This window comes from Desarmillaria tabescens (genome assembly GCF_030435595.1).
Source record: "Desarmillaria tabescens strain CCBAS 213 chromosome Unknown EV420scaffold_13, whole genome shotgun sequence".
Classification (NCBI taxonomy): domain Eukaryota; kingdom Fungi; phylum Basidiomycota; class Agaricomycetes; order Agaricales; family Physalacriaceae; genus Desarmillaria; species Desarmillaria tabescens.
In genome coordinates, this window is record NW_026848312.1 from 842,481 (window position 1) to 868,095 (window position 25,615).

Consider the following 25,615-nt stretch of genomic DNA (forward strand, 5'->3'; position numbering starts at 1 on the left):
TCCAAGCATGAAGAGAAAAGCTCAGAGTCACCGGCCGGTTACATAAAAGTTAGTTGCCGGATCGGAGACGCGTCGTCAAGCGGGAGCAAGCGGCTGTTTCCGAACCAACGCTTGATAATCACTGTCACTGCTTTCTTGAATTCTCCGATCCGTTTATGCGTTCGAACGGTACCTGGTGGACGTTCTGAAGGCCGAGTGATAATAGTTCCTCGAGCGCGGTATCTTAATGGCTAGCCGTCAGTACCCCTTACACTAACCATAGGACTGCAACAATGGCTTTGTTCGAACCATTGTTAACCTTCGTTGCGATGTGATCACTATTGTCGAAGAAAGAATTTGCTTCCGTTTGGTGGTATGGAAATGTCAAATTCATGAGATTACACTCCTTCCAGCCGCTCTTTCTCCGTATAATTTTTCGTATTAGGTATAAATTCTTTGTGTTTCTACATGTGCTAACTATCTGAGGATTTTTAGTTGTCTATACCCGGAAGCCTAGCCTCTTCGGTGTCTAACTCATTGCTCTCCGACGGAATGAACGACGTTAACATTGTCAGCTGTGTTTCAACATGTTGCAAGGGCGGTATGATTCATTCGCGCACCGCCTACTACAATTGTTCTCTTCGCTATAAGAGCACTCAGAAAAATCATGTTCGTCATTCTATCAAAAATGGTACGCAATATATTCGTGTAGACGTCTCTGTTGCTCAAAAGTATCTGTCAACAGGACGACGACTACCTTGAAAAAATGACGGAGCAGCTCATCGCCACGGAACTCATTCTCGGCACCGGCGCGCGCTACTCTTGTCGCGAGGCCTACATGATTGCCCAAGCTTTCCTCGACTTCCCCTCTGAAGTGACTGAAATTGACCTCATCGAGACCACGCCCGATACACTTTCCCAAGACGGGTACCTCCCAATCCTTCTCACTCATCTTCAGACCACTGTGTGCGGTAAAATCCACTCGCTCTTCTTCAGCGGACTCTGCTGGCGCAACTTCAAGGACCCCGTTGTCTGGCATAACGCCCTCACGTCCTTTCCATCTATTCAAAACTTGGAGCTTTCCAATATCCAATGTACCGAAGCGCAGTTCTTCTCCATCATTGACTCCCTTCCCAGCGAGATGCGCCTCTTCTGGACCCGAGGCATGCGGATCGACGAATACGAGGCCCACGCAGGAGAGTTTGTCCCGAGCTACGATAACCCTAGAGAGATCAGGGCAGGCGAACGTGGCCCGCAAGCAAGCATGGTCAATATGGAAATTGCTACTCACACAGACCTCGTACTTTTTTCTCGAGTTGCGAGTCGTCATTCGCATTTAAAGATCAGCGGAGTCGATGACCTGAGAGTGAGGCGGTACGGCCTCGCTAGACCAGCCTGGGATACCTACATCGGTGCACGTCTCTCCGCGATTATGCATGCGATAGTCGAACCGGGGCAGATTCCCACCCTCCACTTGGGACCATTTGATTTTGGTCAGTTAACGAGTTTACCTATCTTGATACCGCTGACTGACTATTGCAATCGTAGATAAGGAAAACCCCCCTGCGCCGCTCTTCCTCAAGTGTATCGTCGACCTCAAAATCGCCGTCTCTTTGTTCAGTGAGGGGCCTAGTCTGGATTGGTGGACCTCGACGCTGAACAAGCTTGCCGTTCCATGCTCCATCGAAACGCTAGAAATCAGGGTTGAAGTCGACACGGATGCTCTCCCTACTGGTGCCTCTTTTATGGTGGACGTACCGAGGGAATGGGTCACCTTTGATGAAGCATTGTGTCGCGCGGCGCCCGTCATCGAAAGGATCAAGCTGTCCCTGTGCGGGCTGACAGATAAGCGACACCCAGAAAATTATAACTGGGGAGATCTCATGGAATGGCTCGAAGATGTGTGCATTAAGAGTGCCCAGGAAGTCTACGAGAAGAAGGGGCCGTCGTATTTTGAGTCTGAGGTGGTTGATTGATAGGAAAGCTCGGAAAATTCCGTGGGTCAGGCCAGCCCTCGTATAGAGCGTAGAAAAAATGTGGTAGACGTAGTGTCTTTGACCTCCCGAAATTTTCTGCATCTTGTATAGATTGTCCAGTGCTTTTTTGCGATTGATGAATTTTGTTTTTACTCTGACTGAGGCCACGAGGTATTCCGGCCCGATTCCCGAAGCAGGACGGAACCGGCAACGATTCCTTCCTTCCCTTCCTTCCCGACCATCATGATCAACCGTCGTTGTTGCTGCCTCCGCTCGTGAAATACTACTCCAGAACTGTTCACCTTCAATATTCAATCCTCAAGCTAGTAGAAGTTCGAGCTCATACTCATTTTTTCTTTTGCCTTCGAACTGGCGCGCTCAACCACTCGTATCCTCCACCAATCGTTGCGCAGGATGAAATCGCGTTTTGGACGAGAAGGCGCACCTCTGTACTTCATAAACACTAGAAGTGATACTGACGTCTTTTTTTCATTGGGTTTAGTGACTATATGCGCTGCCAGATCACGTGACGAGTCGTGATTTCGGGTGGAACGGCAACCTCGGCCACCAGGGCATTCCTTCATTACTGCCATGATGTATATGATGGTACTTCAATCCTCAAAGCTGGATGCATCGACTGAGCTTTGCATGAAATCGTCCCAAGAGAGCCGCCATCCAGCGATGCAGATGTACGAATAACGGTACACCCTTTGCAGTGATATGTTCTCGGTCTCCAATGTTGTAGCAAGAATGACTACACAAACTATCTTGCCCATGAAACGGGTGGAAGATCCGGATTCATCATTCTGTCTAGTTTCTCCCGGCATGTTTTCTTCGTTAATTGTAAAGCGTCGTTGTTCTGTGCGTTCGTATCTGTATCAACACTTATAGCTCGCAATGTCTCACTCACGAAAAAAATGCAGGGATATCTCACATCATATATTGAGTTGTACGGTCGCTACTAGTAGAGGCCTTGCTAGTGGATCGAAGACGAACAGTGACCATATGTCCTGGTGTGTTCTTACGGCTGGTTGATGGTTGCGTTGGAAGTTCTCATCATTTGGTGTAGCTTTTGTAGTGGCCTTCATGCCTACAGATCTTCAAGTGTCCAAATTCCATGCTGATCGGGATTTTGAGTTTCTTCGTTTTTCGGAAATTCTCCCGTTCCGAGACGTTGGACGGGCTTTCACTAATAATCTAGACACGTACACCCTGCGCCGGTGCCACCACCACCACCACCATGTCGACCTCTTCGAGCCAGAAGTACAAGGAACAGGATGAGTTACGCAGAATTGTATCTCAACATTGAGCGTAAAGCCCTGTCCCTGCACTACAACTTAGTTGCTTTTCTGGACACAATTTCAAATTCGCATCTGACCAGCCCTGACTTCGATTCATCGACGATCGTCCGCAAATTCCTATCAATCAAATACCGAGTAGTTGTGCGAAGTATTGGACGATATTCTGCTATTCATCCTTGAGAAATATACCTCGTCATGCTTGAAAATGTTCAAGGAAAACAAGACGGTTGTCATGGCATCGGTCATGTTCGCAGAAAAAACATTGTCGGCACATTCCGTCTATCTTATCCGGGAATACAATGACTTTGGACTCCTCGATATCGTCGTAGACAGACTCATCTGATCTCGTGTCCATCATAAGGGCGACGTTGATGTGACAGTCAAAGATCAGCGCTCTTCTTTTCTTTTCGTTATCATCCCCCCCTTTTCCACGAACGGCCACCATTCAAGTATTTGCCGATCATTTTGGCGCAGTTCTATTGTACTGGTATGGCCATTTGATTTGTTTTCATTCTCTTCCATTTACGGACTCTTATGTAGGGAATCAGGAATGTCAGTGGACGATGACTTGGAGGAGTCGCGCCGTGACATGTTAGCCGGTAACAGCAAGAAAGTTGACGATGTCGCCGGCTCTCAATCGAATGATGCCACCCAGCCACCACCTCCACCCGAGGCTGCGCCACCGCCTATATGTGAAGCAATCCGAATTTCCTCTGCCAAAAAGCGCGTCGTTCGTTGCATCTGGCCTCGAGATCCCAAAGGGCCTGTTATGGATACGCGCCAGCTACCTGGCGTCAAGGTTGCTGGAAACAAACAGCGAATCTGGGGCGCTACACTTTACGATTTCTATTGGGTACAGCCTATTCCTCAGTCTCCGGACATATTAACCAGGCTCGGCGGGAGTAGGCTGGCTGCGTGGGCGAAGGAAGTTGGAGAAGTTGAACACGCGAAGGAGGAGATCGAGTGCGCTGAAGCGGAGGAACATCCTCGAGAAGTTTTTCCGTGCGACGTAGGGCGACTTCTGGAGAACCGGGACCCAAGTATCTTTACCTCAAGACCATTAGACCACTTGGATGCTTTTTCCTACACGGAGAGTGACGAAGAGGTAGTTCTTCCCTTGCCTTTTGGGTTTTCGTTAATTTGTCAGTACAGACTCTTACTCCGGCGAAGTCTGAGCAGTACCCGGATAACAAAGCCTATACATTTCAACAGCGAATACCATTTCATCTTTTGCCAGAAAAGCTCATTGTCCACGATGACGGCGACACTCTTCGCGTTTCCAATGATGATCACCGCTTCAGCCACCGACCCCCAAAGAGAATTCACGTTTATCGACTCCATCTTTCTTCCCACGTGGAGGAAAAGACCGTCGCGCAGCGCGCATTGGTCCAGAAAGAGCACGCTGACGCCAATTCTGAGGGCGGCATGCTCTTCGTCCCTTCTTCTCTTGAGACCCCCGACCCCTCCCTGTCTTGTTGCGCGACCCACGATGCAGAAGCAATCTTCGCCAAGTTTTCCAAAGAACCATCGCCACCTCTTTCTACCCCAGAAGCGCACCTCTACCTTTCCTCCGAGCGCGTCATTGGACGAGGCCATCACTCCGCTGTGTACAGCGCAGAGTGGGAAGTCCCTCGTACGTGGCTACCCAGTTTCCGGCCGAGCGTCTGTGAACAATGTGTGGCCCGTGTGGTGCTGGAAAGGTTCAAGAACGACATGCCAGACGTGGAAGTGGACGAGACGGAATATATCGGGAAACAGATCTCGACATTTCTCATTGAGTCGGCAGCGGCGGGCCTCAAGCACGAGGGCACCAACAAGACGGAGATGGTGTATGAAGGGCGGATGCGAGAGATCGACGTCGATGTGCAGTGGCAGGGACCTGGAACGTATTGCGAGCATGAAAGGCGCCGTAGCAACAAGACGACGTTTCGGACGCTTGTTTCAGCGAAGCTCTCTATCAAGCACGATAAGCATCTCAAGCAGGAGGCCAAGAATTACCAGAAGTTCCCGGCACATTTTTTTCAGCATTGGAGTGGATACAATATTGTGCCGACGTTGCAAGATCCAACCCCCATTGGTGCCGTTGTTCCGCAGTTTTATGGGTATTACGTGCCGGAGAAGGGTGACGATGATGAGGGATATCTCAGTCCGATCTTGCTGATGGAAGACTGTGGGACGCCTATTGATATTGATACGTTGGATATTGATGATAGGTTTGGATGGCGTTCGCTATATCCGTTTCCCTTTTGCTGACTCGTGTTTTCGCAGGCAGGAATGTGCCTCATTGCTCTTCCGTTTCCACCGCGAAGGGTGGTTGCATGGGTCGGTGTATCCGAGGAACATCGTGGTGCAGCATGGAGACATCGAGGACTGGCCGGCGTATAGGAAGCATTCGGATCGGAGGTTCAGGCTGATTGACTTTGGGCGATCTGAGAAGGCCCAGAAGGGTGACCTGATGATAGAGTCATCGACGGTGCAGCAAATGCTGAAAGTGGGGGATTGTGAACGTGTTGGAAAATTGGGTAGGCCTCCGGGGTATGGGCTTCCTTTTTTGCCTTGGCCCTGGTCTAAACTTTCTTTGCGCTCGCAGCTATCGCTTCCGTCGGCATATGGATAGGTAGGTGACTCCGTTGGTAGTCTTGCACTGCAGCTTGACAAAGATCTCTTAGTTGCCAATAGATTTTGCAAAATGGCAGTAGACGAATGCCCCAAGGTTTGGTCATCATTCGTTGCATAAAAACCAGGTCAGCGATTTGCTGCCTGTGAGTTCCAAAGTCAACTCGTACACTTGCTTTGGACGAAATTGCATTGTCATAAGTAGAACAGAGGCAACCGCGTAATTTTGATGAAGGGTATCGATCCTCGGACATTCGTCAGGGAATTAGAGATAGAAATAAATGTTCTTGAACCATCATCATCCTTTCAGAGGCGCGGCAGCGAAGCATGGAGACGTTACTGGTACTTGTTTGTATCCTTTGGCTGTACTTGATGATGATGTTCTAGCAATCCGCGCGAGGAGGATCCGTATCAGTACTTCGTATTCTCGTTATTCATTCCCAAAATTCACGGATATTCTCAAAGATACTGCCCATCGTACACGACCATTTCATTCACAATCCACTTCCTTCTAAGCCCGGATACTTAACGCCGTAGTCGTTCGATGCTTCAACATATTGAACCGGGGTTTCAACAAGAAAATATGCGAAAATCCTGATTTCGAGGATGGAGTTGCAGCTCTGTGTCCAAGAGCTTGTGAATGGCAGCTTTTTGCAATAAAATCTGTTAAATCCTCCTACTGATACCATGATAGACGATGAGTCGCTCGGAAATGACCTAATATCCGCCCTAACGTTGTTCTTCCTGTTAATCTCCAGAATCCTGTCCCTGCTCATTATTATAACTAACCATCCTGGTTTTGCTCGGAACGTAACGGAAGGGTGATGCTATGCCTTGGCTGGGTGGAAAATCCAGCTATAAGCGATGAATCGATGGTTTTTTGTGATTCCGGAGAAGTCATTGAAAGGTCGGTGCGATATGAATTCATTGTCAAACTTCATGATAATGTTTGGAGCCAAGGAACGAAATAATTTCAATTTGAATTTCACATCGACGCGTCGACACGTCAATCACGTGAATCGGTTGCTTGGCTGTGTTTGCCTTCCTTCTTCCTTTTCTCTCGTGGACGATGTAACTGTTTGACAATCTCAGGTTTTCTCGCTGTTATTTGATGGCCTCTGTGCATGTATTTGGTCTGCTAGCATGTGCAATGTATACTTGGAATCCCTGGACAATATTCCGGGATCTCACAGGATCTCGTGCGGTCGCGTGAGATCTCGCGAGGCCCCACAGGATCTTGTGAGATTTCATGAGGTCGTCTGAGGTTGCCTCATGGGGAGGCGTCAATGGGCGTTCACAATGCCTACCCAGCTGACCGTGAGCATGACCGGCCAACATACACTCATTTCAGCGCTGTTTTCCTTGATACCCATTGTATAAATGCATTGTTTTGGTTTTTTTCTTGGCTAGTTTTCAATTATTTTCTTTATTTTTGGTTCTAAACTATTTTTGCACTGCCACCAATCCCAACTTCAACCATGACTACAGCTCAAATCGAGCGCGTCAATAGGTCTTGGTCAGAGCTTTGCCATTCGGTCAATCAGGTTCTTCAGGCTGGCAATGGCGACCCCCACCAAATTCAGCTGCAACTCAACGAGGTTGCTCTTTGGGAACAGTATTGGACAGAGGTCTGTCACAATAATTATCATCAGCACCTTATCCTTTGATTAATATTTGCATACCACAGGCCCAAGTCTACTTCTCAGATGACTACGTTGCGACCATCAATGCTGGACTTCTCATGATGAGGACTTCATTAACTTCGGAATTGTTCATCTCCAAGGATCCTCCGAAGCATGCTCCCCTCCTTCAGCCATGATCCAAGGTATACACAGGATGGAGAGGACGTCCACCTGCCGATATAAATCCTACCATTTTGGGGGTGCTCACGGAGAGCCATCACTCTTCCCCTCGCATCGCTGATCTCTTTGACGTTTGTCCCTGCACTGTCAGCCATCATCAGCAAAGGAATGGTCTCAGAGAGCCCAGAAATGTGCCCTTCCAAACCCTCATTGATGAACATGGTCAAGAATACACAATCCACACCCCTATGAGAATGCAAATGGCTGACCTGTCTGACGAGGAGCTGGATAAAGAGGTTGAAGAGATCCTTCAACATTGTCCTGGCTATGGGCGTCAGCAAATCAAGTCGGCATTGAGTAGGCTAGGTCATCGTGTCTCTCGACAACGTGTCGAAGCCTCAAGGAAACGTGTCCAAGGCCCGCCACCGAAATTTGGCAGGCAACCCACAGCCAGGACCAACTACAGTGTCCCTGGCGCCAACTCCATGTGGCACCACGATGGAAATCACTGTCCGTTTTCACCCATGGTCACTTTTATCATCTACTAATCATCGAGTTCTAGGCCTGATTCGGTGGAAAATTGTCCTCCACATATTTGTTGATGGAAAAACATGTGTCGTGGTCAACATCAGAGCAAGCAACTCCAACTGACCATATGTTGTCCTCATGGTTTTCATTGATGCAACACTTGTCTGGGGGGTTCCCATACGCTTACGTGGTGACCACGGTGTGGAAAACCTGTATGCGGCTCAGTGGATGGAGAATTATCGAGGAGTACTGAGCAACCCATACATTTGGGGCCAGTGAGTGGATTCAGTAGCTTGAGATTGTCCTGTATTAATAATGAGTACCATAGCTCAGTTCATAATACGAGAGGAGAGCGAATGTGGGTGGAGACTTCCAGAAGTTGGGCCGATCGCTGGCACGAATTCTTCACAGAGCTCGAGGCTAGCTATGGTCTGGACCACGAAAATTCGGCACATATCTGGTTGGTCCTTCACCTGTTTCTTGCCGATATAGACGAGGCTGCCTGCCAGTGGGCAGATGAATGGAATAATCACAAGATTCCATTGCAGGGTAAGTGATCCGAGATGCCTAACAATATGTGGTTGGAAAGTCAGCTCATGGATGGCTTTCGTGGCCTCGAGCACATCACACTAACAGACCCCCTAGTTGTGGATCCACTTGCAGCCATCCCTAACATGGGTGTCAACCAGGAGATCCTTACCCTACTACAACAGCGTCATCAGGCTCTTACCCCCGATGTGCTAGCTCACCTTCAGGATGGCCATGAGGACGCATCACTACCTGTCAATCGTGAGTTGTCTTCTTCAACCGGCTGAGCAGACATTCATGTTACAGTGCCTACCCAATCTTTGGCATATGTGCCTTGCGAGGCCCCTGCCTGCCCCCTCAGCCCTGTGGAGGTTGATGTTCTAAACCAAACTATGGCTACCAGTCTAGGAATGGCAAGCAATACATGGGAGGCCCGTCGAGTGCACTGGATCCATGGCTTAGAGACTCTGAATGCCATATTGGCCCACCGTCGGGGATGAGGTCAATTCTCAGTGTTGTAATGTGACAGACTCACTGGTGTGACATGTAACACCTCTATGGAGGTGATGTTTATGTAATCTAGTCAGCCAATTTGAGAACTGCCATGTTAGAATATCATTCCTATAGATTGTGATGTGACAGACTGGAAGGTGTGACCATTTGCCCAACAAACCGGTTCTTCTGTTCTACTATACGAAGGCGAAGCCATCAAGGCAATAATAACTCTGCTTCATCTAACAGACCATCATGCATGGTTCCTGCACTCGCCAATTCGATGGCTGTGAGCAATTCTGCATGGAGCCAGTTGTGGCTCAGCTGGAACTCATACGTATCCTCATCAGCATCGGTCATGACTGCCATCGCCTCCAGGATATTGGAAAGTTCAAAATCCACGTTGATAATGCATCCTCCAGAGTGGGAATTCATTGGCGGCAGGAAAGCCACCCTTCCTACATTCAGCGGCTGGATATCATGGTTAGATGGCAGACACTGGATGCCAGATTATGCCCACATACCAAGGGTGTCACCCAAATTTTGCAGAAGAACTGGGGTCCACAGTATTAGTCAAAGTCGGACTCAAGGATGGTGCTGCGTACCTGTATACGAGAGGATGTGTCTGGTGTAACGTGAGGAAATGCTGCCACATACAGCATCTCGTAATGCAAGGAGGTCCATTCAAGCATGGAAACTCCAGGCCCATAGAGGACAGCAGAGTTCCAGTTGATGTGTGTATGCCCCATCCGCAGCACATAAGTCTTCAACAAATTTTGAAGCCCCTCCAAAACAGTGTGATACCTTGTGGAGTCTTCTACAGGATGGCTGGGATGAAGAAGAACTACAAAGTTCAGAATGATGTCGACTTCAATCGTTGGGATCCCTTTAAAGCGACCAATAGCACTGCGGGATCCAGTCAGAATGTTCAAACTGGCACCGAAAGACAACATACCACGTAAATTGCCTTCCTTGTTGTTGGGTCAGATCAATGACAGCTTGCATACTGGGAAGCATTATTCCTTGTGGAAGGAAAAGAGAGGTTCACCCCGATAAGAACCAGCCTCTGTGCCTGATCTCTGTAACGGCTGTTGCCCACCAGATAAAATAACCATAATTTGAATATGTATTTGAGACTAAATACTAGTTTTTGGGCAGTACATTCTTAAAAAGTAATTCAGCATGTGAAAGAGAGAGGGGTTGTTTGACATGAAAGAGCTCTTCCTCTGTCAATGGGTTCATTGTCAAAGTATCTGCCTGAGATGGCAGACCTTGCCAGGTGGCAATCATTTCCAACATCTCCCACCGCTGCCAGTCCTGTGGCTTGACCTCCTCACCAAAATCATAGGCACTGAGATAGTGTCTGAGTGACTGTACTTTTTTCCAAAAGCTGAAGTAGTGCTCGAATGTCTTTTGGGAACGTTCAAAGATTTCAACCTTGTGTAAACTAGTCCGGCTTTTCAACCATGCTAGCACACCCAGAAGGCTGCCCCACTTTCCCATGTGCAAGGCTTTCTTGTTGCTGCCAATCTGTTCTGTGATCGCCATGAGAATCGTCACCCCCAAATACACCCGGAATGGCTCGTTGTACTCTGGGTCAAATAGACTCTGCACCAGTTGGATCGTCCCTAGAAAACACTTGTCCCAGGTTTGCCATTCTTTTGCTTCAGCAGGAGCTTCCACAGTCCCTGCTTCTAATGACATTGGCGCTCTGTGTATATATACGACATGAAGCTCATCTTGTGAAAGCCCGGTCTCTACGAGTATCCTTGCTGTGTCAGGACACATTTGGCACTTGAGCAGGGGAGTCCTGTATAGTGAAGTGCCCTCCTCGAGGACCTTGTCCAAGAGGCCAATCTCCCTGAATGACAAATCCTCCCCACCACCTTCATGAAGACACAAGGGTCGCGTGGAGGTTGACACTGTCCAACCGGTATGATCCAGCCCTTGGAGAGCATGTCCAGTCCTTCCTCCCCCTCTCAACAACGCACTAAGGGCTTTGCCTGCAACATAGGGAATCAGTATGACAAGGCCCAAAGACATGTCGAAGTCGCCTTACCCACGAATCCCTCCAGCATGCCTATGTTATACTCCACTTGGGCATGTTCAGATCCTTCGGAGTTTTCCATACAAATAAACAGGTTGATTGGACACCTGCAATCGGGTTCAGAAGTGCATGAAGCAAAGGCACAACAGTCGGACCTTAAGATTGGCACTGGGTTCCCCTGTTCAGGATTGTCCTCTACATGCAAGCGCTCATTGGCGCCCACATGGCCACCGGCCCCCTCCCGACGTGGCAAGGAATCTCCTGTATTCATTTTGGTAAATGATGGGAGCTCGCATCATTAAGACATGGGATACTTGCCCGTCCCTTCATCTTCAGGTTCCTCACCTCCCCCGGGACGAAGCTATTCCCAGTTCCATTGTTGAGCAGCCAGGCGGCTGGCTGGGAGCGGGTTCGGACCTATCCAAGTATTCATGAATGCAGCAAATGCAGGCCAACAATATTTGCACTCACCATTCTGGGCAGCTTCCACCTCTCCATCGGACAGCGGATATGCATCCGGCTTGGGCTCATCAAGATCATCTGACAAATGAGTGTATCAGGATGGGTCTGATGGCCACTGCTCAAGTACGAACAGTCATTCAAGTTCGTGCCAGACATGAAACCATCATTGTCCTTCTGATCGGGTGATTGAGAACGTCCACAGGCATGGTCCCCCTGGTTTGGGTGTTCATCATGGCTGAGGTCATGAGGGTCTCCGCTTTCTGTCAGGTGCATCAGAGATACTCATCGAACAGGAAGGAGCTGCCATGCCTCTCTCTGCCGGATGTTCCGAACCCTGGCCATCCCCCGAGCTGGGTTCATCTCCATGACCGGTGAATCTCACATGAAACCAGTCTGATAAACTCGTTAAGGACTGTCCATTCCCAGAGTTTGTTCCACCACTGTGACCGAACCTTGCACGGTACAGGTCCGATAAAGTGGTTAAAGTAGCATTGGATTGCAGACCTTGTCAGGGAACGTCAGTTTGGGCAGGACCATGTTACGTTCGCCATACCAGTTTCGCCCCGGAGTGGCATTTCGTCCTGGGCGTCAATCAGTCCTTCACCTTGTGCAGCGTCCCTCCAGTTCCTATTCCTCAAGCACGGGCTGCCCTCAATGATTATGGGTGAGGGTGCCCGAGGAACTAAAGGCAGATCACCTATGGTCTAATCAATATATGTGCAGCTGAGCATAATGAGCCACACACCCGGTTGTCTCCTATGCACAGGCAGCTGCGTTTGATGCCCAGATCGGGTAGCATAGTTAAGGGCAGATGGGACATAGTCCGTGTCTTCACTGGAGACCATTGAACGTGAGAAGGAAAGAAAATAGGCCGTACAGGAGCTCTGCAGATGGCTTTTTCCAATGGCGGAACCGTATCGCCACCACAAGTCACAACTGTATGGTCTGTCACAGATGTGTGACTTTGGTCATGGGAATCATTCTAATTACAAGGGTATTCTCTCACGGTCCCTGGATAACATCTGTGCTAGAAAGTATAGAATGTCCAATCTGTAACTGTTCGCAAACCCAACAGAAGCCAAGATTTCATTGCACGATGACAGAGGAACACCATAGTGCATTAAATGCCAGGCGAAGGCAATGGTGTAAACACCGCAACTGATAGAATCATGCTGTTGAGGGACTCCCTGTCCATGATGAGCTATGGTAGTACATCTCTTCTTAATGAAAGTGAGACTGACCTTCGCTATCTCGAAATGGAATGTATCATCAGGATTGGGAACGACCAACTTCAAAGATGACCAAAAGCTCTGTGGGGTGGTCTGACGTCAGTTGAAAAAGTGGACTAGGAAAGTTAGGGGCTTATGCTATAGATGGCTTTAAGAACATATTCATCTGTATTCAAACTATTGTAGCAAGTCACATTCCGGGTCTCGAAATCTAAGTGGAAAAGCACCCAGTGCCTGTCATGGTGGACTGGGAGAGCAAAGTTCTGCTTGCTTAATTCCGTATGTTCCTGAACACTCGTGATAATCATGTTATGAAGTAATGTCTGCTCCTACTTTCAACAATGCCTTCAATCCCCATGGTGCTGCTTTCTTCGAAGTGACGACCAGGGAGTCTGCCATTCCCCAAGATGGATACTCTTGGCACAAGAGACGCAGAGTGACATTGACTATGTCATCGTTGAGCCATGACCCTTTCACCTTGAGCAACTGCCTCAGGCTATCCACGCTCAGCATGGGTCTGGCACTGAGGAAGTGCCATCCTGTGGTGGGGTTGTTGTCAATGACATTACATACACACTAAACAACCATAAGCATTGAAACAATGGAAACTAAAGTCTCAGTCATGAACCTTGTACAAATCACTTGGCTCCGTGACGCCGTGGACATCAGGTAGGAGGGGGCAAACAGGGTTATGATCTGCCATGTATGCCTGCAAGGCCTCTTTGATATGGTCTTGCCACTGTGCCACCGCTTCCAAAGACTTGGGTTCTGGATCCGCTTCCAGGTCCGGTTCCAGCTCGCTCAGATCGAGGACATCCTGAGCACTCCAATCGAGGACATTGTTGTTGTCGGATAAGCCTGGTGTTGATGCTCCTTTCGAGTGGAACTGGTCCGCCGCGTCGACTATATTTTTGACCAAGTCGGGTGGCAAGGGATGTCCCATCAATCTGGCAAGACTTTGACTGGTCGATTCAATAAGATCTTTCAGATCTGGAATGTTTGCTATCATGTTGCTCTTGTGCTGTTTCAAGTCCAGTGATTCCTCTGGGTCCTCATCTTCCAACCCTTGCTTTAGAGGTACTGGCAGCACAGGAAAAGAGCTTGGCGACAGAAGCTCCAGCTTCATATCAACCGTGGTTAGAGGTGAAGACTCCGCTTCTAGCGACGGGGCTGGCGGAATTGCATTCTGCTCATGACCAGGTTCGTCTTGGAGAGCAAGTTCCTGAAACACTGATGCGTGCAAGTCTTCAGTGTGCATATCATGATCTCCAGCAGTGGCATCAGGAACGGGCTCGGTCCACTTCTCTGGAGCATTCCGCGATCGAAGAAGCTCTTGTTCCTCTTCAAATGCTGCCCATTCCTTGTCAAAAAGTGCTCTGGGGGACAAGGAATCCCGAGACTCTTCAACTAATTCCATCTCTACATCGTCCACTCGCGTCACTTCAGCACCAGCGGGCGCCTCATGATCCCACTCCTCCTTGTCAATGTCTGTGATGCTTTGCATGAGCATGCCCCTTGATACATCATCTTCATTGGAACTTTCAGGTAGGTCATCATCCGATTCATCGGTACCAATGTCGTCTTTGTCATGGATGACCAGCCGCTTCAAAGTGTCATGCTCATCGTCAGAACCATCATTGTCACTTTCATTGCTGCTTCCAAGTGAGGATGCATGTAGCTTCCTCTTACCTGCAGCTCTCTCATTGGATAGATCCTCCTCATCACTGACAACATTTCCAAGTGCTTCGTCGTCCAATTCGTCAGTGTCGTCGCTGCTTCCTGATGAAGGCTCTCGTCCCTTACTCTGGCTCAAGGCTTTCCTCCCTCGTGGACTGGCGGGGAGGAGAGGTTGACGACACGGAGAAGGAATGGCTTTGTCATCTTCAGACAATTCACTTAGGGATGAGAGATTGGACACAGGGGCAGATTGCCGGGTGAGTTCTGCATAAGTAAGTATGTCTATTTCTTCGGGGATCTCTGGAAGGTATATTAGTGGACGTCTCCCAGATCCATCCCACCCACTCACTGTTTACCACAACTACATCAAAGGACGGTTCCCAAAAGAGATGTGCTTCCTGTGGTCAATTGGCATTTCTGAGTTCTCGATGTAGTTTGTGGCTGAACATTTCATCGAAGGCCGTCAAGACATCAGCTTTGAACCACTGTCAGTTCAGTCTTTCTTCAGCCTCCACAGCTTCATACAACTTGCTTCCTTTCAGAGAGTTATGATAATCGAGCAATGCCAGTCCGAATTGCAATGCAGATAACTTGAAGGCCACATGGACTTCATACACCCAATTAGTTTCGCTCAGACCAGTGAGTACCAGTTGCTCGTTTGCCCAGGACACAATTTCCCAGTACTGGGCAATGGCGAAACAGAGATCATTCCAGTACTGATCTTGTCGACTGGAGAGCACGTTGTTACGATTTATTCATTTCTTTCCCTTTTTCTTCATCTTATTCAGACTGATTACGTGTATGCGATCATAACGGACAGTTTCTCACAGTACTATTATTAGCTTACCAACGTGTATTTAAGTAGAGCCTCAGCTGGGTTAAACCCCAGCTTCGGCTAAGGTTTAATCTACCCAACTCGAACTCCGTCCTTCATGACTATCTGTCTGCCATCGACTTTGACATCGCCTTTGACTTACTAGAGTATCATCCACCGAAGTGCGAGTGGTGATCCTAGTTCGATCTAAGTCGGTTATTAGTTGGTTGTCAACATTTAGCCGAAGCTCGTCCTCGTTGCCCAACGACTCACCGTTGCCCAACATTTATGTGCTCATCATTATACTCCTGGTAGCCGACTGGATCCTTTCACTCGTACTACCTGATCCTATCCTTACTGTCATCCTTATAGTCCTCGTGACTATCCTCTTTGTCCTAGCAACCATCCCAGCACCCCTACTAGCAGCCTTGCTGGTAACGGCCTATATTGGTTTGCTACGAATATAAAAGAGAAAAACGAACCCCTTCACCACCCTTTTCCGACTCGTATCGGTGCTGACAGTTGTACTGTTGACATTGACGAAGCACTTCCGAAACCAGTGAAATCCTGTTGATGAACGGTTCCAACTACGAAACCGACCTCAGCTTGATTATCACCATCCTCGTCGCACTCCTCATCCTCGCCATTTATCAGCTCGTGTATGAACTGTTGCATGGTTAATTATAACCGTCCAACTATACGAAGGATAGACCCACTCACGGATGCCCTGGTCCGACGCCATTCCCGCCGTCTTCGCGACTTTTTTACTCTTTTTCTTGTCCATTATTTTGTACCGACTACACCGCTGTTTTCGACAACAGAGGCGAGTTCGCGCCCAACTCCCATTCCATTATGTTCCCAGCACTCCCACCTACCCACCGCCCGTAATTCACATTCCAGCGGCGTCCCAACAGACCCTACAAAATGTCAAACCCAACGTCTCCGGGGGACCTGGAGAATCCCTCTACGGATCGTCGCGACCCAGCTCGCAATACTCAGAGTCGAGCACCGACTCCTACAGAAGTGCTACCGCAGAATCTGTCGATTCAGTCGACATCACAGATACCAGGGGCATGCTACTCGACAGAGGAGACTCACCCCTACCAGGCCTCTTCGATCAGTCTCCAGTCGAAGGGGAGTCAAGCTCCGTTGGAAACCGAGGACAAGGCACCAGGCATGTGGTCACGGGCGAAGAAAGCCCTGATACCGAGTTCGAAGGGGATGAACTCACCGAGCTCGAAAGGATCCGACTCGAAGACCTCCTCAGCGACCTCTACCCGAATGAAGAGGAAGATGCAACCTATACTGGAGACAGCTGGAGCGGGCGTTCCTCCACCAAGTGGACGGACGCTGACTGGGGAAGCGAGAGAAGGAGGTACGAGAAGCGAGGAAGAGAAAACTTCAGTGAGGATTTCGGAGAGCTTGCCCTTAGGGCCTCCGCCACGACTACCGCCCGTTCAGATGGGGCAGGACCCCCTCTTCCTCCTGGACCGGCAGAAAGAGGTGCCCCAATCGGCTGGCACCCCAGCACCAGCTGGGTCTATCCCGACCCAGGAGAAGAGGCTCCTGTGGCTCGAGTCCCGTCCCCGTGGAGCATCCTTGTCCCCGAGCGCCCCGAGGCCCCAACGCCCGTTACCGCCCTCACCAGGCCTGAACCGGCAGATCAGCAGTTCTGGTCAGAGTTCCTGGATTACAACCCCGAGGAACTTGACACAGTTGCCGGAGCCGGGGACCTCACCGCCGTCACCCCTTTTACCCCGTCAGTCGCGGGTCGAGCATTCGCCGACCCCGTCCCTAGCAACCAGCGTCCATGGACGCTTCTCTACCACATGCTCGTCGAGTCACTCGACCTCCCTCAAAATGCCCGGCAGTCCCCAGAAATCGAGGCCAGAATGGACTGAGCAAGAGCGGCAGACACACGCACTCGACGTGCCGAAATCGCTGCCCTCATCGGACCCAACGCCTTCTGGGATCTTCCCGTCGAACCCGATGCCACCCGCGCCGAGATCGAGAACAGGCAGCAGGCCACCGCCCTTCGATATTCCGGTCTCATTGAACGAGCCGGAATGGACCTCGAGGCCCGACAGAGAGCCTGACAGGCCTACGAGTCAGAGATCAGCGACCCCGACTCCGATATCGGGCGATGGAAGAGAAACAAGAAAATTGACAGACTCACCAGAGAGAGGAAGGAGGCCAAGGATGCCGAGTCGGCCACCAAACAGCGCCCTCGAGGTTGAGGTGATGAAGGCGGTCCGGATGGTCCTCGTTGACCCCATGGCCCCGGTGCCAACAATCTTTAGTATTTTGCCATGGCATGGACTATATGAAATCATGATGGAGGACATGGAGCGAGACTCCCAGTGGCTCCTCACGGAGGCGGGAGAAGACTATCGACACGCAAAAACCATGGGGGACGTCTACCTCATGAAGAACATCTTAGAAGTGGAAACCTGGCATAGGGCGGCCATAGTGTGGAACCAGGTACACCCTGACAACGTGCAACCAGGATGCGAGCCATACCGTCGACCCCAACCAATGCCAAACCTGCTCGAGACCGAAGGGTTCTGGGCGGGTGCAGGGCCCAACGACCCGGAAGAAGGATGGGACGATCCTGGCGCCGGGATGTCCAAAGGAAAGGAGTCGACTGTACCAAAACGGCCGCCGCTGATTCCACCACCGCCCAAGTACCCAGAGGGATACCCCCTGCCGGGTAATAACCATCACTTACGCTCCCTGTCGCGACCACCAAATGCACCGATCCCTCCAGTGCTGCCATCACCCCCGGATCCGATTCCCCCATGGCAGCTGGCCCCGGGAGCGATAAACAACCCCTGGAACGACGTCAAACCCAAGTTGGTTACGCAGCCCAAATACTTCTTCGGGGTATCATCGGACATTACCTGCTTCCTCCACCATTGCGAAGTTTATTTTGCCGTATTCCCGATGTATTACACCATGAACGCGGAAGGGCAAAATCCTTACCGGATTACCTTCGCCCAAGGGTACTTACGCGGGGAAGCCCAACAATGGTGGGTCGAGCAATACTATCGCTACCGGACGCCGCAAGGGCATTGGAGATTCCCCACATGGGACGAGTTCTCCCATGACCTGACGGTGCAGTTCCGCGAGGTGGCTGAATTGACGATCTGGAAGTCCGAATGGAAGAAGGTACGGCAAGCGGACTGCAAGTCCGCAATCGAGTTCTTCGCAAAATTCGAACAACTGGCTCACAAGTGCAAGGAATTCGGAGATGAGAAGCAGATGTTCGAGACCGTTGAAGCGGCGATTAGGCCGACGGTGTGCAAAACGGTTATGCATGGGGACAACGAGCGCCCCACAACCTACGCGCAATGGAAGGCGCGAGTCCTAAGGATCGACGCCAATTATCGTTACGATGTGGCCCAGGGCCTCGCCGGTAAGCCCTCCTCGAACCAGAGTGGTTCGGGTCGAGGCAATCAATCGAAGGGTGGAAGCCAAGGTTCTAGTGGCGATAAGAAGGACGCCACAGGCACTACATACGGCGGAGCAGGTCAACCGATGGAGATCGACAAGCTACGATCTGACAAGCGCTGCTTCAAGTGTGGGAACACCGGGTGGAGCCCGAAGCATAAATGCCCTGACGACAAATCAAAGTGGCTCCCCGTCAAACTCCCACCTCGCAAAAAACCCAACGTCCAGCACCTACGCCAGTTACTCGCCGAGGCCGAAAAGGAGGAATTAGGAAAGGACACAAAGGTCGAGGAGGTTAAAGAGGAGAAGTTGTCAAAAGATGAGCCGGCGTCGAAATAAGCGATTCGACGGCGTCGGCTAAGGACTTAGTTTCTTCTGGTGCGCATTCCTGTAATAATAGTCGGACTTATACTATGTATGTAGGTACCCCGTATGAACAATATACCAATTCTTTTGCCGCGTTAACCGTTGAAGAAACTAAGAATGAAGAATCGCAGCCTGCCCATGGCATAGGAGGGGATTTCCGCCGTCCTATGCAGTCAGCAGTGGACAATGAACCCCTAGGGGCCGGTCCACCTCAGACACCCCCGCCTGACCGAATGGGGAAAGTTCTGGAGAACCCAGCGAGCGCCTCAGATCAGGACAAGATGGACGCCAGACGTGGTGGTCGTCGCCCCGGCAGGGAGAATCGGCCGACAACTCTGACAGGAGGGCCTTCAGCCCCAGTTGTCCCTCCCATCAGTGGCAAAAAAGCAGCTGAGGCAAGGAATCCAGGGGACCACCTATATTTAGTAGTGGCCTCATCCGCAAACGATGTCGACACCCTGGATGAGCCAATATGTGTGCGTTTGCCTCGAGTTTCCGAGAGTACCGCCGGCGTTAGGAATGAGGATAAGTACCGGATAACCATGGAGGTTACAACGCCGTGCACAAGCGCCCTTGGCCAGGGCCGAACACAGGGCAGTGAGCCCTCCTCCACTGCTTCAACGGAAGGTGCCCAAGTGCCGCTGAGGGGCCCTCTTCGGCCCGGTGACCAAATGCCGCCTCGAAGCAAGCCTTCGGCCGTTTCATTAGAAGAAGTAGAAGACGAAGAAGCCCACCTTCGGTCCGACATACCTGTCACGACACCTAAGGGGAAGTCTCTCATGACCCCTGAACCCGAACTGACGCCCGAGATCCAACGAGCAGTAGTGGATACGTACTACGAACCCTTCGGGACACACTGGACTCGTAGGGCGCTACAGCTAGCTAAAAATGAGGCGGCCACCTTCTCCACTCTTAAACGATGGATTCACCCCCGTCGGGCAGGGGAGGTAACGGTTGAGTTATGGGAGGCACTCAAAGAGCAGCCGGAGACTGCCCAAGAGGCTAGAGACAAGTGGGAGTGGATGGAGGATCTTAAGAAGTCGCCCATGTACATACGAGGGAGGAAGGGGCGTAACGTATCAATCAACGTGCAATTGGAGACTCTAGATACCCGAGAGGTGCATGCCGTGAAAGCGTTAGTGGATAGTGGCACCACTGGTAGTTCTATAGATCACTCCTGGGCACGAGACCATGCCATCAATCTCAAAAAGGCGGCTCGACCTGTTCCGGTCTATAATGCCGACGGCACTAGGAACAAGGGCGGGGACATAACCGAGTACGCCAAGGTACGCCTCCGAATAGGGGACCACGTGGAGTGGATCGAACTAGCGGTAGTAGATCTGGGGACCACGCCCCTCTTCCTAGGGCATGACTGGCTCCAGAGGCACAACCCGCTAATTGACTGGGATACCGGAGCCGTCACCCTCGCTCGTTGCACCTGTAGAAAAATCCCATTCTCGTTACCGGACACGGACCCTACGTCCCAATGGGACGAATATGAGGAAGGAGACACCATCCTGGTGATTGACTTTGAGGAGGCCTTCCATCTAAGGGCTATGGGAACAAGAGCTAATGAATTGGCTGCCAAAGCCAACGCCCATAAAGCCACGAAGTCCTTCGAGGAAATAGTACCCCAGGAGTACCGAGATTTTGAGGACGTTTTTGCTAAGGAAAACTTCGATGAATTACCTCCATGAAAGCCGTGGGACCATGCCATTGAGTTGGTCCCTAATGCTAACGCCAATCTGGACTGCAAAGTCTATCCCCTCAACCCTGCCGAACAGGAGGAGCTGGATAAGTTTTTGGACGAGAACTTACACACCGGACGCATCCAGGCATCTAAATCACCCATGGCATCACCGTTTTTCTTTGTCAAGAAGAAAGACGGAAAGCTTCGACCGGTCCAGGATTACCGGAAACTTAACGAGATGACCATCAAAAACCGGTATCCACTCCCGCTCATTGGGGAGCTAATGGATAGGTTAAAGAAAGCCAAATATTTCACTAAGCTGGATGTGCGGTGGGGATACAATAATGTTAGAATAAAACAGGGGGACGAGTGGAAGGCCACCTTTCGAACTAATCGCGGCCTCTACGAACCCCTAGTTATGTTCTTCGGACTTACCAATTCCCCCGCCACCTTCCAATGGATGATGAACGACATCTTCAAAGACCTCATCACTGCCGGGGAAGTGTCGGTCTACCTAGACGACATACTTATCGCATCCAAGGATCGAGAGGACCACAAGCGTATTGTACGTAAGGTACTCAAAATACTACGCGATAATAAACTGTTCCTGAAGGCGGAGAAGTGCGAATTCGAAGTGGAGGAAACCGAATATCTAGGCATTCTCATCAGCGAAGGGAGAATTTGTATGGACCCCGTAAAGATTGCCAGCCTGCTGGACTGGCCCGTCCCGTCCAAGAAATAGGAGCTACAATCGTTCCTGGGCTTCTGCAATTTTTACCGACGGTTTATTCGCGATTATAGCAAGCATGTCAGACCCCTCACTATGCTCACGGGAAAGGTGGACTGGAGATGGGGAGAAGCTCAGCAGGGGGCATTCGAGAAGCTTAAAGAGTTATTTCATGAGGACGTAGTCTTAACGATACCACTCGATGAAGGGAAGTTCCGGGTGGAGGCAGACTCCAGCGAGGGAGCCGTTGGCACAGTGCTATCCCAATGGCAAAAGGAAAAGTGGCAACCGGTGGCCTTCCTCTCGAAGGCCCTGTCCGTAACCGAACGCAATTATGAAATCTACGATAAGGAACTCCTCGCCATAATGATCGCCTTGGAAGAATGGCGCCAGTATCTCATGGGGGCGCAGGAGGATTTCGAGATCTGGACGGATCACTCCAATCTCCAATACTTCCGCAAGCCCCAAAAACTCAATCGACGACAAGCTAGGTGGGTAACGGAATTGGCTGAATACCAGTTCACGTTGCATCACAAACCGGGGGCTCAAAACCGCAAAGCGGATCTTCTATCCAGATGAGCTGACCACAATCAAGGCAAGGAGGATAACAGAGACGTAGTGGTCTTGAAGGCCGAGCATTTTAGAGCTCTCGCGATGCCGACACTGGAGGAGCTACATGAGGAAATCAAACTGGCCACCCATAATCCCCGTAAATGGGACAGGGGGATTTCTGACTCCCTCAACCACGAGAAGGGGGTATCCCGAGACCAAGGCTTACTATGGTATGACGGGCGAATCTACATCCCTGCGGACCAGGGATTACGAGGCAAAATCATCGCTCTCCGTCATGACCACGTAACCGCCGGTCACCCTGGGGTAGAAAAGACGAAAGAGCTCATTTTACGAGACTACTGGTGGCCTCGGATGCGGCAAGAAGTGGAAGCGTACGTAAAGGGGTGTGAAGTGTGCCAACGAACCAAGGCCGACCATCGTCCCAAGAAAGCACCGCTCCACCCGAACGAAATACCGGATCGCCCTTGGACCCATATATCAGTCGACATGATCACCAAACTCCCTAACTCGAAGGGGTTCGACTCTATTCTAGTGATCGTCAACAGATTCTCCAAGACCATCATTCCTATTGCGTGCACAGAAGAGCTCACCTCGTTGGGATTTGCCAAGATATTGAGAGATCATGTCTACGTACCCTACGGAGTGTTGCCGGAAAAGGTTATCTCAGACTGGGGCACTGTTTTCGTCTCGAAATTCATGAAAGAGTTCTATGCCCTCATTCAGGTCACCGGAAATCCTTCGACGGCCTACCACCCTCAGACGGACGGACAGACAGAGAGGGTCAACCAAGAAATTGAGAAGTACCTCAAAATGTTCGTCAACTACCGCCAGGACGATTGGAGCGAGTGGCTACCGCTCGCCGCCTTTACTCACAACAATCGGAAACACTCAGCCATGGGCTTCTCGCCATACCAGCCTGGTCTGCTAGATTTCTGTTTGAAAGGTGTTAGTTGACAGTTAATTGTGATACATCAGGAGTGTCAGTTTACATCCAGCCCATATACAGTAATTCCATCAGGATGACAAAGTGGCTTAGTAAGCTTCCCAATCTGTGTCAATGATGGCATCATTAGAAAAGAGGGCAATTCCGGGAATTGAACCCGGGACCTCAAAAATAAATCCAATAATGTCACATGACTTTCCCGAGCAGACATACTAACCACTACACCACACTGGCATTATATATATATCTTTTCATATCTATATATACCCTCCCTCCCTTAACATTTATGACCTCATATTGATGCCCTCCCTTTGCTCCGCTCTGGTGCGCTCTTTTGCCTTTTTAGGCTCCCCAAATCAGCCCATCAATTTTGGCTGGATCCAGTGGCAGTGCCGCATTTTTAATACCCAAAATAGGGGCTATTTTCCGGTCAAAACAGCTATTTGGGCTATTCTCAGGCTACTGGCTGGGCCAGGGGATGGCACTATAATCTGTATATACATAAACAACATAAAACAGAGCCCTCTAATGATACATAGGAGCCCTGGATAGTGGGATAAAAGGGTAATATAATGAAAATCACATAAATATTCGCTTTTGGGGGCTGCTGCATGCATTGGATCGGCTGGAGGACTTCACCAATCGATTCCCTGACCTTGAAAACACCCAAACGACCCCTCCACAGTACTTTTGGCACACTTTATTCCTGGAGATAAACGAAAATATTCGCTTTTTAGGGTGCAGCATGGTCCAGATCGCTTTGAAAACATTACCAGTCGATTCCTATGCTATAAAAACCCTAGAATACATCCTCCTTCGTAATATAGGTCCAGTATAATACAGTATAAAAGGGGGTATTAGGGGGCATACATCGCTTATTTTGTTTTTCGCACTTCGGATGGCCTGGGGAGCATCACCAATGGATTCCCTGATATTAAAAACCCCAAAACGACTCCAGCCTTCATTTATAGGGTCTCAGAAACAACAGAAATAATGATATTACAGTTTAGGGGGAGCACATATAATAAATCCTGTTTCTGGGCTTCGGACCACTTCGGAGTTTTTTCCATTATGTTTCCTGACCTGAATAACACTCAAATGACCCCACAGGACAAAGGAAACCGTCAGAAATACGTGACAAAAAGAGTAATAGGGGGATGGAGGAGACATACCTTATTTTTCACATTTCTAATAGTTAGGGAGGGTATTCTTGTTATATAACAGACTGTATATATTGTACAATGGTGTGTACGAAGCCCCATGGATATCTGAAATGTATTGAATGAGATATGAGCAGATCATTCTGTAAAACAGGAGGAGCACATCCCATATTTCCATGTTCTGCTCATTCTATGGCCTGGGGACTATCAGAATCGGATTCCTTGACCCAAAAAACAGTAGAGGCACTTATCATCCGTAGGAGCCATTTTACCCAGATAACACGTACAGCCATATGTAGCTACAGGACAATATAAGTGACAAATGAGAGAACATCTTGTATTTCGGAGTTTGAACATCTGAATACCATGGATGATAGGTGGCCCTACTGTTTTTTGGGTCAAGGAATCCGATTCTGATAGTCCCCAGGCCATAGAATGAGCAGAACATGGAAATATGGGATGTGCTCCTCCTGTTTTACAGAATGATCTGCTCATATCTCATTCAATACATTTCAGATATCCATGGGGCTTCGTACACACCATTGTACAATATATACAGTCTGTTATATAACAAGAATACCCTCCCTAACTATTAGAAATGTGAAAAATAAGGTATGTCTCCTCCATCCCCCTATTACTCTTTTTGTCACGTATTTCTGACGGTTTCCTTTGTCCTGTGGGGTCATTTGAGTGTTATTCAGGTCAGGAAACATAATGGAAAAAACTCCGAAGTGGTCCGAAGCCCAGAAACAGGATTTATTATATGTGCTCCCCCTAAACTGTAATATCATTATTTCTGTTGTTTCTGAGACCCTATAAATGAAGGCTGGAGTCGTTTTGGGGTTTTTAATATCAGGGAATCCATTGGTGATGCTCCCCAGGCCATCCGAAGTGCGAAAAACAAAATAAGCGATGTATGCCCCCTAATACCCCCTTTTATACTGTATTATACTGGACCTATATTACGAAGGAGGATGTATTCTAGGGTTTTTATAGCATAGGAATCGACTGGTAATGTTTTCAAAGCGATCTGGACCATGCTGCACCCTAAAAAGCGAATATTTTCGTTTATCTCCAGGAATAAAGTGTGCCAAAAGTACTGTGGAGGGGTCGTTTGGGTGTTTTCAAGGTCAGGGAATCGATTGGTGAAGTCCTCCAGCCGATCCAATGCATGCAGCAGCCCCCAAAAGCGAATATTTATGTGATTTTCATTATATTACCCTTTTATCCCACTATCCAGGGCTCCTATGTATCA

The 25,615-nt window shown here is 49.6% G+C and overlaps 5 protein-coding genes and 1 pseudogene across 6 annotated transcripts; 4 read left to right on the top strand and 2 right to left on the bottom strand.

Moving 5' to 3' along the window:
• The first annotated feature begins 285 nt into the window (after positions 1-285).
• Positions 286-2,096, top strand: EV420DRAFT_1535729 (uncharacterized protein). Its single transcript, XM_060472842.1, has 4 exons — positions 286-424; positions 475-670; positions 725-1,472; positions 1,528-2,096. The coding sequence occupies exons 2-4, from the start codon at positions 647-649 to the stop codon at positions 1,953-1,955; spliced, it is 1,200 nt and encodes a 399-aa protein (XP_060332354.1). The 5' UTR covers positions 286-424; positions 475-646; the 3' UTR covers positions 1,956-2,096.
• Positions 2,097-4,025: 1,929 nt separating this feature from the next.
• Positions 4,026-5,873, top strand: EV420DRAFT_1268145 (uncharacterized protein; the record flags this gene model as incomplete). The annotated part of the gene is made up of 3 exons (XM_060467431.1): positions 4,026-4,361; positions 4,427-5,469; positions 5,525-5,873. 3 exons carry the CDS (start codon positions 4,026-4,028, stop codon positions 5,871-5,873), a joined length of 1,728 nt encoding a protein of 575 aa, XP_060332355.1.
• Positions 5,874-7,350: 1,477 nt separating this feature from the next.
• Positions 7,351-7,691, top strand: EV420DRAFT_1641554 (uncharacterized protein; the record flags this gene model as incomplete). The annotated part of the gene is made up of 2 exons (XM_060477254.1): positions 7,351-7,500; positions 7,560-7,691. The coding sequence occupies 2 exons, from the start codon at positions 7,351-7,353 to the stop codon at positions 7,689-7,691; spliced, it is 282 nt and encodes a 93-aa protein (XP_060332356.1).
• A 550-nt stretch (positions 7,692-8,241) lies between these two features.
• EV420DRAFT_1673406 (uncharacterized protein) lies at positions 8,242-9,230 on the top strand (the record flags this gene model as incomplete). The annotated part of the gene is made up of 4 exons (XM_060479112.1): positions 8,242-8,477; positions 8,531-8,751; positions 8,866-8,991; positions 9,037-9,230. Exons 1-4 carry the CDS (start codon positions 8,341-8,343, stop codon positions 9,228-9,230), a joined length of 678 nt encoding a protein of 225 aa, XP_060332357.1. The 5' UTR covers positions 8,242-8,340.
• A 1,135-nt stretch (positions 9,231-10,365) lies between these two features.
• On the bottom strand, positions 10,366-15,737 carry EV420DRAFT_1478749 (uncharacterized protein; the record flags this gene model as incomplete). Its single annotated transcript, XM_060469527.1, has 16 exons — positions 10,366-11,225; positions 11,282-11,376; positions 11,425-11,530; positions 11,741-11,809; positions 11,863-11,991; positions 12,014-12,235; positions 12,285-12,428; positions 12,477-12,565; positions 12,722-12,918; positions 12,973-13,053; positions 13,155-13,247; positions 13,294-13,536; positions 13,589-14,792; positions 15,163-15,366; positions 15,615-15,648; positions 15,725-15,737. 16 exons carry the CDS (start codon positions 15,735-15,737, stop codon positions 10,366-10,368), a joined length of 3,783 nt encoding a protein of 1,260 aa, XP_060332358.1.
• A 7,599-nt stretch (positions 15,738-23,336) lies between these two features.
• Positions 23,337-23,434, bottom strand: EV420DRAFT_t135 (annotated as a pseudogene). The gene has a single exon. The product of its transcript is annotated as a tRNA-OTHER (tRNA).
• Between the last annotated feature and the right edge of the window lie 2,181 nt (positions 23,435-25,615).